Source organism: Lineus longissimus, chromosome 4 (assembly GCF_910592395.1).
Source record: "Lineus longissimus chromosome 4, tnLinLong1.2, whole genome shotgun sequence".
NCBI classification, from domain to species: domain Eukaryota; kingdom Metazoa; phylum Nemertea; class Pilidiophora; order Heteronemertea; family Lineidae; genus Lineus; species Lineus longissimus.
Window position 1 is genome coordinate 19859191 of NC_088311.1, and position 14007 is coordinate 19873197.

At 41.2% G+C, this 14007-nt stretch overlaps 2 protein-coding genes across 3 annotated transcripts in view; one reads left to right on the forward strand and one right to left on the reverse strand.

The window, feature by feature from the left end:
- Positions 1–402: 402 nt before the first annotated feature.
- Positions 403–5054, reverse strand: LOC135486818 (uncharacterized). The gene is made up of 3 exons (XM_064769919.1): positions 4963–5054; positions 1401–1616; positions 403–991 (listed from the first exon to the last, which is right to left on the reverse strand). Exons 1-3 carry the CDS (start codon positions 5052–5054, stop codon positions 403–405), a joined length of 897 nt encoding a protein of 298 aa, XP_064625989.1.
- Positions 5055–7952: 2898 nt separating this feature from the next.
- Positions 7953–14007, forward strand: part of LOC135487111 (potassium voltage-gated channel protein egl-36-like) — a 71053-nt gene continuing 64998 nt past the window's right edge. Inside the window, exons 1-2 of one of the 2 annotated variants that reach the window (XM_064770494.1) lie at positions 7953–8006; positions 11158–12337. In XM_064770494.1, coding sequence (XP_064626564.1) covers positions 11816–12337 — 522 coding nt within the window. In that variant the 5' untranslated portion in view covers positions 7953–8006; positions 11158–11815. Of the gene's footprint in view, positions 8007–11157; positions 12338–14007 lie in introns of those variants that run through there. The other variant, XM_064770495.1, reaches the window with a different exon arrangement.

Genomic DNA, 14007 nt, shown 5'->3' on the forward strand with positions numbered 1-14007 from the left:
TGATACAAATTGCCGTTGTACAGTTATCATGCATACAAAGTTACTGAAACTTGGTATTTACATAAATGTATATACACGTATAGTATTTGTATATCAGTCTATACACAGTGGAAATGCTGAAATTTATATTAAGCACGTATTCCCATGAATGAAAATTTTAAATTTCTCTTAAAAAGTTCATATTTCTACTTACTAAAAGTTATGATTAAACCTCGGGATTTATTTCATACAAGGCGTCTCTACTTGGGAAGCACAATCGCATTAACAAGCGACGGTATGGGCATCAAGTGGATGTACGGGCCACGCACTTAAAATGGCCGTTCAAGCTTTTGGACATGAAATCGATGTCCAAAATACATGTAGTACTAAAGTATATCATATATCGTGTTCTGTATTTCCATTTCATATTGTGTGCTGTTCATTCCCATCCTCCTCGTCACTGGATTCCGCCAGAGCGGCGTCGATTCCCTTCGTCATCAGCGTCCACTGACGCTTCATCCGGGCGCTGTCCAAATATTCATTCTCCGCCTTAGCTTTGACCTCTTTGTACTCCTTCACCTCTGCCAAGAACGTTGTGATTCTCTTCTGAAGGGGTTCCTTCCGCGCTGGCTTAAGTTTCTTCTCGATTACTTCGGCCATGACGGATTGGTTTGTGTCATTATTTGAATCCTCAGCGATACTCGTTATGTACGGAGTCTCTTGCACGTCAGTCTTTTGCTCCGTGAAAATGACTTCACATCCCTTTTGAGCAGACGAGCTGTTTGTGTGGTCGCCTTGTTCCTGTCCGAGAAGAAGTCTCTGCACATTGGCCTCGTTCACGTCGTGTTCATTTGCAACGCTTGCACGACGCTCCTGATGGTCAGCAGTCGTATGATGTCGATGCCTTCTTGGCCGCAGTCTCGTTCTGAGGTCTGATCCAAGCGTCAAACCAGCTGGGGCTGACATTGTCATATTATTGCGTCTTGAGCTCAGTGCCAAATCCTTGAAATGTCTAAAAAGGAATAAAATAACACTTTGAAATTTCATACTTATACGTTCTGAAGACCAGTAAAAGCCAATGGAATGTCTCATGATCATATATCGCGTACGCGTAGACTGTAACCACGGAGTAGTTGTTTTGAACATGTTCAAAATCAAATACATGTACGGAATACACAAAGCGAGGTTCGTGAGCCATGTTGACAGGTTCACGGAATATATTTTAAGCCAGCACTCGGATTGCTGGGAAATCAAGGCAATTAACTAACCAAGTACACTCAAACAATGAAGGTGTTTGATCATTTTATCCAACACAAAATATGCAACCAAAGGAGAAATTTCAGGAAAAATTAAAAACCATTTCCGGTTTTTCACAGCATAGGGTTTTTCATTTCTATGAAAAGTGAATTACTAAATCTTACTTGAGGTATGCCGGGTCCTTATCCGATTCCCTTGTATTGATGGCGTGTAGAAGATTCATCGCCTCAAGCCGATCCTGCTTTAGGAGAGTCATACGGCTGATCCTTTCACGTTCGACCTGGGCCAGGACGCGTCGAAGCCTCATCTCGGCTAGGTTGTTTTTGTTGTTTACTTGGGCGAGGGCCTGGGGTGATGGTTGATTGGGGTCGTCCATCATCCTGAAAATAGAGTAGAACGTATTCATACAGGAAATCGTGGTGTGGACTTCGATTATCCTGAAAATATGTTACATCATAGGGGCAAGGGATCGCTTGTAAGTAAATATAGTAAAATTCAGATGACAGGATTGGTCTTAAATTACCGGTGTAGCATCTGTCAGTGTTTCCAATATTTCAGTGTGTCCCTTATCAGTGTTGCCCAATTCGCATACAAGGCGACCACTATGAATAACCAAACAGCAACCATTTAATTCGAGGCCTGATCTATCGCAGGGGAAAACTGACGCATAGAAACACCCCACTCCGTTATTTTGACCCTTACGACGCAGTTAAAAGAATTCAGGCCTCGCTCGATACACGGTCTTTTATCTTTAAACAAAGCCCCCATTGTTCTACTAGATAACATCAACCAACACGAAACTGCTTTCACTAAGCCGGTGTAAAAGGAATGGACGTCCTAGGAATGCAGGATCCCATACAATAGCTGTGTATTGTCAACGAATGTGGTTAATGGCTTGGTTAGGGTTAGCTACATAATCTTCAACAAAGGAACTCGGCGACTCTATTCACTTTAACAAAAGGACCGGGCTTGGATTTCGGGGGGACTTGCATTTCTTTTACACCGGGAAGGGCAAATAAACACGTGTAACAGATTACTACATTGGTTTGATTGGTCATTGCCTTTAGACTACAAGAAGGCAATAGGTGTTGTGTATATGCTGATGTAAACAGTGCTGAAAGTGCCACGATTGCGCCCGGTTAGCAACATGTTTCTTCCCATCAGCAGCGCCTAGGGCTCTCCTTTGATTCTGATCAATACATGTACATATGGAATAAAAAGCTGGAGCAATCTCGTCAGAATATTGTCAGTGTCGGTTAAAATGATAAAAAAACTGTTGTGTGGTTGGAGAAGAAAACTCGAAATGTGATTTCAATTTTAGCGCCGATCGGAGTTTATCGCGAGTTTTGCACATATTGAATTCTACGTTTCGCGATCAATCAGGGGATTTGAAATTAGATCTTCTTTCAATAAACGACCCCGGGGCACAGAACATAGTGAGCAAGAGTTTCCATAATCACCGAGAGCAATTCGGTTAGCTTGGTTTGCTGAATTAAAAAAAACGGCAACCAGAAAATAGAGACATTATATGGATTTAGGAAGGTGAAATAAAACAGGGTCCATCTGGTAGACACATTGATTCTGTTAGTACGCACATGTATACATATGTTGATAATAATACTTATAATAGTATATAAATGTACATGAATGAATAAAAAAAGTACGCGGTAATGAAGAGAAAAAAGAATGTTGTGGATTCAATATAGAATCCGGCAACCATAGGAGAGAGATGTTAAATTGAAGATGTGGACCATTTCAAATACCTAGGGTCCATCCTCAACACGGACGGTACATCAACGCAAGGGATAAAAGTCAGAATCGCCCAAGCGCCCAACAGCAGCATTAGCCAGACTCTATCCCATTCTAAAGAGCAAGAACATCAGCCTGCAAGTGAAGGTCAAACTAGACCGGTCCCTCGCCGTCTCCATATTCCTCTACGGCTGTGGAAGTTGGACGACAAACGCCGAGACAGAGTGCCACATCCAAGCGTTTGAGATAAAGTGCCTACGGAAACTATTTGGGATCTCATACCTACAACGAAGAACCATTGTGTCAGTTCGACAAGAGGTGAGACAACACGTGGAACACACGAGACACTCCTGACCACCGTAAAAAGACGGAAGCTCAACTGGTTTGGACATGTATACCGACATGACTCGCTTGCAAAGACAATCTTGCAAGGCACTGTCGCTGGAGGGAGGAAGCGAGGAAGACCAAGGAAAACGTGGATGGATAACATCAAAGAGTGGACCGGCCACACAACACCTCAACTTATCTGGAAGGCCGAAAACATATCTACTTGGGCACGCATCACTACTGCCAGCTACCATGGTGCCTCTACGATCTTGGGTCACGGGTCTCAGTAGTAGTAGTAGTAAAGTTGAACGGTGTGAGCGAAGGAAATTTGCGAACGTAGGTATCAAAAGTTCGTATCATCTTTGATGACACTTTTTATCACACGAAAACATAATCATTCATTGTGCTCCTGTTTTTCATGTTACCCTTGAATTTTTCAGAGGCAAATGTCCACGAGGTCTTTGGCCGCTGTGCGAAAACAACAGGACCGATTTTTCAAAGTTTGTTTTTTCCCCTTATTCTAATCTGGGACCCAAGGCTCAAGAAAAAACAAGAGCTGTAAAGAAATCGGCCATGTATATATAGTTTGGTCTCGACCCAAAACGATGAGGACATTCACTAAATACGAAAATGTCTTGAGAAAAAAGTGAGATGCAAACCTATATTTACACATTCGACGAGATACAAAATGAAAAATATCTTCATAGAAATAGCTTAGCTTACCTTGAACGAATTTCCTAAGTCGCCAACATGTGTATAGGAAGGTTTACAATATTCTACCAACACTATGCTTATTTTGACCACTTGTTAGTCATTAAAGCGGCTCCCTGTTGATATCATTCGGCAATTAATAAACAGATTTATTCATACGCGGACTTTCAAAGTAATACTAAACACCTTTGTTTGATATGACGTATAGTTGTTTCTCATAAAGCTTTGGATTTAGGGATTGATCACAGGTGGGATTATGTTTTTTGAGGATATTATTGGCATTGGCTTTCTTTCAGTTCTTTGTTGCCGTTTTGGTATTTCCTGTCACTAACAGTGATTAAGAATAATGGAAAAGTTCGGTTTGATAGGGTCCGAACTGTGATTGACCGGATTTAGTGGTAATTGGCAACATTAACGGGTCGACTATTTGGGCTTGGGACTTAGGTGACAAGCAGGATAATACCCATGCTTGCCACCATGTGTCGCCGCAAGTATAATCTTACGATGTCCAGTGGGTGAACATGTCCTTTCCTTTGACATTATTGACCAATTGTTTGGGTTAGTGATTTAGCGATCTCAAAACATTGCGGGTAAAGATGATATAATGGCAAGAATAAATTATTTGATAATTAAAATGATTAGATGAGGTTAAACTGGAGTAAATACAGGCGCATAGGTCATTTGGGCAATGAGCTGTGAACTTTATAACTTTATTGAAGGTTGTATCATAATCATATAAATCTATCGTCGTTTTGGAATGTCAGGGAGTTTACGAAAAGCTCACATAACCCCAATTGCCAAAGTGCACGCAACGCCTATGCCATTGTTCGACACCCTAATCGTGATGTCCAACGAAGGGGCTTGGCGAAACGCATTCGGAGAATTTGCCTTACTTGAATGAACGCGCAAAATATCTCTACCTCTTTCTTTATGACTTACCTTGCGATGCCCCGGCGTCGCCTAGAACTGCCCCCTCCACATTCTATCTTCGGTACCGTATCAAACTCAGCAGAGTCAATTATCTCGGTCATCTTTTTGTAACACGTTTTTCTTCAGGACAGAAGAAACCCTATCATATAAACTTCAAGGAAATTCGTTGATTATACTTTGGGTCCAAGGAATGATATATATTTCCTTGGTATTGTGATATTCCCGAAGTGTAATGATGACTTTCTAGCTGATATGTCCTGCCTGGTTCCTCAATGTGGGATATCAAGTCAGTGAGATGAAACGAACAACTTGGAATGTCAATCTTTTGAAAATGTTAAAGATACAGGGTGGTCCCCCAAAACACGCACGACCATACTACCCTACCCGCAAATTTCTCGCTGCTTTATTCTTGCGATTTGTGACAAGCACGTCTTAGAGGTTTCTCAGAGAAATAAAGAACCCCTCCTAGTTTGTGAGAATCTCAAACCCGGTAGGACTTTTTGATTTAACCGTGAAACACCTACACGGGGTACATATTTGATGGTCGAAAATCTTTAAGAGTTCTAAAAGCTTTAGAGTGTACGGTGTGGCATGAAGCAATCTGAAATGATCTCTTAACAAAATAGCGATTACTATTGCCAGCTTAAAGTCGGTTATTGAAGCAAGCAGTGTCATCTGTTCCGTCAAGTCGTGCTTGCCGCCCAAACATTCAAAACTGGCTCATAATTTTGATATCTAGTTTGATTAACATTTATAGAACTGAAAATTAACGATCGGAACAGGTGGTCATGGTACACAGCATATTGCCCCTTTTACTGAATGAAATAGTGCCCAACGATTCCATTGTGATTGGAACAACTTACAATGCGAACATGTAGTCTGTTACATGAGTCGCAACACTGAATATGCTCAATACATGCCATGCCGACTTATCGGCAGTGAATATCAGTCCTAAAGTCTCCTCCTTTCACCGCCGATAACTCCCGCCAGATAATCTGTCGGACGCGCCATCATAAACGGGTGGCCAATCAAATTGCTCTACACAAAGTAATTGAATGACGGCCTGAATTGATAGTGCCAACCTCCGGGTCAAGTTACCCTTCTTCCATACAACATGTACTGTGCATTTGGGTCAGGTCAGCATCCCTGGAACCGTTACTCATTGAACACATCTTCAATTATGATGGCTTTCAGTGCGTGTCTCGTGCGACATCCACGAGTGAGTGTAATGTTAGTGTTGTCGCGACAGAGACGCGTGGGAAAGGAAGGGAATGCAGGGATACTACCGAAAAAGTAACAGCCCTTCTGACGGCCCCTCAGGGGGGTGTTATCGGCGGTGAAGGATGGATATACGCACAACGACGGTGGATCAGCATGAATACATGTATATTGCACGCCTAGGATTTTTTTTCAAGGTCGTTTAAACTGAAATTGTATACATTGTATAATAAGCCTTTTAGCAAAAAGAACCGAATAATTAATAAATAATTGATAATTGATAGGGGTATCAAATACATCAACATAACAGGTATAATGCTCATCAACATCAATATCTTTTTTGTCGATGTATGTGTAGTAAACACTCCAGATGCAAGCGAATCTACTCTAAATAGGGTTATGTAAGATGAGAATAACTCAATGTCAGTTGCTACTTTATCGTACATTTATGCCTTTCACTTTTGATGTCAAAATGCTTTTATGTCTGAATGTCGATTAAAATCTGACCCGTATAAAACTTTGAAGTGTTGCGTTGAAGTGTTGTTGGCGATTTCTGCAATATGGCAATGCATTACGTCCTTCAGAACGTCCTACACGGAAAGGCATTTTTTTCTAAGACACAACCTGCTGAAGATTTTGAGCGAAGATAGGTATAATATATTATTGTATATGTAATGCTTTGGTCAACTCATCAAAGTAACATGGCATATGGTAAACCCCTTAAAACTACCGGTGCATTCACTTCAAAAAAGTACTTTTAACCACAAACTGAGTATCAGGAGACCGCATCTAGGAATCTAGACATAACAGCTGAACGTGACCCTAGCACACCCGGTCTCGCGTGATGTAGAAGGTGTCTAGATGTCGAAAAAACGCGCGGGGTACTTCTCATCGGGACTCGGGACTTCATCATCTCAACAGCGCCTCCACCTATTGGCAGATTTGGGTTGACGGGAGTGCAAACGTGAGTGTTATCAGCTCACAAGCTGTTACGGTGCCAATCAGGTCGTCACGGGATCCTGAAACGACCCAATTTAATTTTTGGGAATATTGTATTCTCTCGTAATCATTCTCTATCGACCCCCAAAAAGTGTAAATTATTTGATGAAATTGATAAACCTTTTGAGAACTATTTTTTGTGCGCATGGCATGAATTTCAATTGACCCAGGGTCAGGGACAGTCTTGTCCTTTATTCAACATGGCCACCACCAAACAGGAGGCCGCCATTGTTTTGTAGGAACGGAGTCGTATACTTTTGGCAGCGATATATTTTGGAAAATATGAAATTAATGGAGGTATATATCGGTGTGAAACAGTGTGCCAAGACTTGACCTCCTGACAGAAGTTTGGCCAACCATTGGACAAATGTCACGATGTCATTTGTACCGTACTCCTTTTCAAGGCCGGTTTTTCTCTCTAATTTCACATTTTCAAACTTGGCATTCTCTTTTGAAGTGTTTCATTGAGAGTTTATTCGAAATGGACCCGTGTTTTACCTTTTGTAACTGCGGTAGTTTTCTCAAGCCGTCGCCTGAAATCTCGTACAAATTGTTATTCTTCATATCCATTGATCTTGTTGGCAGCTGCCTCGCTCCTCATTGCCTGGCCAACCTTATTACCAGGTCTTAAATGGCTACAAGTTACCTCGGCGGCATAACAAAGGCTCCAGGCCGTATCCCATCCTTGGCTATCGATATTATGCCTTAACGCGGAGCTTATACGACGCCGCGTGCGTTTAATTACTTCAGTTCGCAAGCAAACAATAGTCGTTGGATCGACCGAGGAAAATTTCACACCAGTTGCGCTGTGATCTGGACATGACTAAGAATATTCCGTAAGTAAGATTTATCCATCAGTACTTAGGCTAGTGTATTATTCATCAGCCCTATCATGAGTATTTTAACATCCTAAAACGTAGCCTTTACTTAGCCGTCATCAACCCTGCCTCCTTGGCCAGTAAACTATTGAATAACATCGCGCGAAACGAGTTTTTTTCCGAATCCTGCTAAAATATGGGTATCTATCCCGAAAATCCCATCTGTTATTTTGTCTATCCCGGTGTAGTTGCAAGTGAAAATAGTATCTGGCCCCATTGTTTTCTTACAGATTATGGTTCGATTCCTTAGAGGCCATGAAGGTCAACCATACAATGTAGCTTAGATATCATAGTGCATGAAATTCTTTACTTCGTTATCCGGACTTTCAATCCGAGGACATTTCAAACTACTACTGTTCTGTATGATTTTTTCTACGCAATGTATTGTATCTGATTTCTTTCTCGACAGTGTTTTTGCTGTTGCTTTCTTAAACCTGTTTAGATCACCCGATTCATAAAGGTCAATGTGTCGGCTCCTCTCCTTAGCTGAATCACTTTCGCAACTTGCAAAATATTGATACAATCTCTCGAGTATCATTTTCACCTATCTGCAGAACAACTTCTCTAACGATTCTGTAATGTGACAGGGAATGTTTTTGACTTGTACTGGTATCGTAAGCGGAAACGAAATCACATTCCGAACTTCAAACGATTACTAGCATCGGTATGTTTAAGGAATTGATACCAAACTGGAGGTATTGGTTGTCTCACCAAAATCGCGAGGGTGGAGCTTAAATGGAGCTTAAATTTAACCGAAAGTTTAAAACCGTGTTCCATATACATGTAATCTAAACTGCTCCTCCAGTGAATTTAGACTCTCCGCGATGAGAAGGAGCGCAATGGCTGACACGCAAAATAACGTTGAATATGCTCGAGACATCTGCTTCTGAGTGATGGAACTAGAAATATCGATTCTTACCAAAGCAAGGTACCAACTGCTTCTCGTGACTGCAGACTTCAAATCCCCATGATGACGAAGAACTCACCACAATGTTCCGCATTCACTTCAGCAAACCTTTGAGACTTTGAGAAATTGATTCGGAACTCTAATCTAATCAGTACTCAGAAAAACCATTTTGCCCACCCCGGGGAAACCGAGCGCAGCCAATTTAGGAAAGACAACATGTATCAGTCGGTTGAAGCGGTCGATATTGGAGGCATGAATAAAAAAGAACTTAATCACAATTTGTAAATTACGCCTACAGGTTTACCATTGGTGATAGGTCACTTTTTATCGGTTCTTACGTGATTAGAACTGCATAACTCAATTTGTTAGATAAACGTATCGACCATTAGTTTTATCGCTGATGAAAGTTTATTGATTTTATTTCATTAGCTGTGAATTAACTGTCATGGGGTGGTGTAGCTAATCTCTGGGTACGTTAGGTAATGAACAATTTGATTAGGGCAATGTCTAATTATTTTTCTTATTTATCACTCTGGATAAAGTGCTACGCCGACCAGAATCGCCAAGGGATAAGCGGGTTTTCCAAATTTAGGAAAAAGTAGAAGCGATGCACTGAATGTTATTCATCCAGTTATTCGGTTCTGTCTGGTGGACCCATATTCTGAAGTGAGGGATCTCATAATTTACCTCTCTGTCAGGAGCCCAATAAAAACAGCAGGGTATTCAAGCGTTTTCAGATTTGAAGCAACTGTTATGAGCCAGTAGTAGTGAGAACACTCGAAACTGTCCATGCTTGTGTGTACATCGTGGTGATAATTTGTGTACATACATGTAGCTTTAGCAGTTAAGAAACGTGCCATATGTGCATGTAGTTACACTCAAATGGCCAATTTACGCCAAACTTGATTAACTAGATTCTAACTGTACAAATGATTTGCGTTGTAATGAACTGTGACATCATCAATATGGAGCCAATACTGGCAGAGAGAATGTATTATAATATTTATATCAGAATGCCTGTGATTTCTGATAAATGCCACTTCCATCATTTGCCATTTTACGCACGGCATGTTGACAAACGCGAACCAATTACTGCGTGATCCGCGTGTCGAATATTCAATATAAATTTATCAAAAGCCGTCACCTGGCTTTAACGGAAAAGTGATAAAAATTCGGTTCAAAACGTCCTATAATTGATTTGCATAGCGATACTTACAATTTTGGCCTACCGCATTAGTTGGTTATCTTTTCCACCCTTAAACCATATGTAGTGGTTAAGACCCTTGGCCATTAATACTAAGATATTCAGAGCGCATGATCTTTTGTCCACGAACCTTTCATTCTTTGGAGAGCTTTCCAAAGAAAGCCGCGATTTGATGGGTTCTGAGAACTCGGAATCCACCTGACCCTACTCTATCAAGTGATGCCGTTGTGTTGCTCTAAGGTATCAACCAGTTACATTCTTCATCTCGATCAGAGAATAACCGCATTTTTTATATCATATCAGAGATATTCATTTTGACTAGATTTCAGATTGCAACTTCCATGACCACATACCCTCAACATCTACAACCAGGAGGCGATAAATCGGCAGACACAGCAGTTCCACTAACCCTGCATTGCCTGGATGATAAGATATTATCAAAAACGTATAGTCTGCCACGCGTATCATTTAACTTTATTCAAAATGCCCGGCGTGCCTGAATCAACATATATGAAATTTTCAATCTGATTCAGAAATAAAGTGTTAGAGTGAGGTATAATTTGAATAAAATTAGTCTTTAAGGGTTTCACAAGAGCTATACAAATCAAACCATGATTTAATAAAATTTCCGATAATAGGGTCATTTTGTTAGTTCGTGAGAACAAAAAGGATCAATGGCTTTTTATTGTACTTTAGCCAAAAATAATTCATGTTTGCCTCTAGCAGTTCCCACTGTTTTAAGCAGTAGCTTGGTACGTATTATCAATGATTTCTACTTTTCGGAGTCTGCTTGTTTTCTTACCGCAGCTAATTTCGTTTTTTTGTGAGACACTTTGTATAAAGATTCTGATATTCTAATATTTATTATGATTTCTAAGGGAACATCTTTCATTCCTACCGCTTACATTCTTACGTGTCATTATATTCTGTTGGTGTCTCTGCTTAGAATCAGATTGGTAACCCACAAGTAAAACCTTCCTATTGGCTTATCATTCCAGGTATGTGAAGAAATTACAGATAGAAAGTTCAACCTTGATGCCCTGGATGTTTATCCCCGAACAGATGAACCTTCAAGGTATTCTCCTTGATTGATCCTCATGACGCAGTTCGACTGACTCCAAGGGTTTCTTGAGATCGACGGAGATGATGATACCAACAGCCGAGATCACCCGGAAGATACCCCAACTCACAAATAAAAGACGCTCCTCGCTAAACTACTTGGAAATGTTGTTCTGTTAAGACGCAAGATAAGCGTTCTCCTCAGAAACATAATACAATGTGGTGATGTATACCTTTCTCGACGAGTTACGAGATGCGAAAGTAGAAAAGTGTCCCCCACTGAATCGGAAACGACGAGGCCGCAGATATAATGATTTCCTACCGCAGTTTCCCACAGCGATCGTGCAGGAAATCGAGAGACGAGAAGACCCCTTCGAAGGAGTAGGATCCTTTTCTGAAGGAGTTGCGGTGCATTGATGGAATCTGAAGGTAACACAAGGAATATCTCTAAGTATAGCCTACATCTAACGACGCTGAGGCATAAGTCATATTATCGATCTCTCGCAACGGTTCGGATTTCGGGCGCTGGATTCCTGCGCCACGTGGTTTGATTGCTCAGCTCAACTTATCGACTCGTATACATTCGCGAACATCCCCATGCTGCCTTCAGAGTACAACGCGGTGCCGGACGACCAACAAGCGGCCATGCACCACCGGAGACTGAAGGTTGATGTGGGGGGATCTATGTTCAACACGTTGGTGCATACCATCAACAGGATACCTAACACCCGGCTCTGGCGACTAGCTCAGGGCAGGGAAGATGACGAGTGTATTTTGGAATCGGGGATTTATTACATTGATAGGAATCCGTTGATTTTTCACGCGATTCTTGACTGTTATCGCACGGGACATTTCCACATTCCATGTTGTTCGTGCATCTCGTCCGTCCGAAAGGAGTTGGAGTTTTGGGAGATTCCGACTCGTATGATCGCTTCTTGTTGCCAGCGGAAACTGCAGTCACATGAAATGGAGGAACGGGCTCTCGCTGACTTGAAAAAGGAATTTAAGTGTCAACTTAGCGAGTACAAGGCAATGATGTCACGCGGGAAGTCCTTTCGAAGATGGTTGCTCACAATATGGATTTTCTTGGAATTTCCAAACTCCTCAAAATGTGCAAAGGTAGGGGTGTTTTTGTCGATTGCAATATTTGAGTTTATGTTATTTAGTCCATATTAAGGTAGTACTGGGCGCGGTTGTTCACGACAAGTTTTTTCACTATAACGCTGGCGTTAACTTTCATCTAACCTGATGCATGATATGTAACTGCACTCAAGCAACGTTTATTTTCTATTTCCCGGAGCCAGAGGAGAATACGAATTACAATGAATACGAAAGAAACGGCGTAGGCCTTTTGTATACAGTAGAAACTCTCTTAGCGGACACCTCTCTATTAACGACAACCTCTCTATTAAGACCACTAGTTTTGGCCCCAAATTGGTTTTTCCATTTAATTTGACCTCGCTAATCAGGACACCGCTCTATTAAGAGCAGCACTTGTCGGTCCAGAGGGTGCCCTTAAGAGAAAGGTTCTACTGTACAATGTGTAATAGCAAGTATCGCTGTAAACATACTAAGTAATAGCTTGATAAACCGAGTATCACTTTTGCATCGCGCTATATCAGTGGCTATCAATTATTGATCATGTTGTGGCACAGTGTCTGATTTTTTCATTACACCAGGCCAATCAGAAATCAAATGGTCCCTGTAACCATATCTATTGATTCATGCGCTATTCCTATTACAGTTATATAATCGACTATCTCATCTATTAAAACCTCGTCAAAACTGGTGACCTTGTGCTCAACCGCGATGACACTACATTCTTTCGGCCAAATTCGTAAAGGGCGTTTAAGAGTTAGACGTGTACAATTTCTCTCTAATCAGTTTCAGGGCCTATTCATATTCTGTGAAGATTTACATGAAGGACCTGAATCTGTCTATTGAGTAGTTAAACGCTGTTTTTAGCTAAACTCCCTTTATGAATTTGGCCCCGACACGCTGGCGCAACGCACCAGTCAGTAGCCCAGTAGTTGGTCAATTCAGTCAGATATCAAATTCTTCCATTTGATGGATATGACTTACCTGTTGAGTGGAAGGTGCCGGGGTGCCAAAGGCTTGGTAATGTTCCTTTATAGCTGGTGTGATTTTGCAATCGTCACAATTTGCTTTGAATAAATGAAATTGATTGATGAGCGGTTGTAAACATGTAAAGATTCGTTTATGTCGAGAAAAACTGTTTGTAAGTTGGCTATCAAAGAAGGAAATGATAACAATAATGGTTGACGTTGATTTCTAAAGACGCGCGTGTGATGGTCCTTTGCAGAATCCGTTCTATTGAGCATGTTGTAGGATGTGGTCACGGAGCCCCGCATGAAACATTCTGCTGCTGGGTGGTTTTCTTCAGAATGAAGTCCACTGGCAGTGCGTCCAACATCATCACCGCGAGTTGGAAACGCTAGAAGGATTTGCATTGACATGATTAAAGGAAAATTGTCTCGAGATAATGCTGGACCGCAACTAATGAATTTATAAGAGTTTCTCTTCAGAGGACATACTTGGATAAATCAGAAAAAGTGGACATTCTACCAAATGCTGCCCAGTTTCTTTTGTACATTTGAAGCGCCGATTGCAAAACAATTCGCCAATCTAACTGCCTGTTTGGCAATACATGTGCATTCCTCCTTTGATAAGTCTTGATGTCTTTGTCAGCACAGACTCAATGTTTTACCCTTGAAACTCGTCTTCTTTCTAGTTTTAATGCAATCAAACTAGAGTCGCTGGAATTAGCA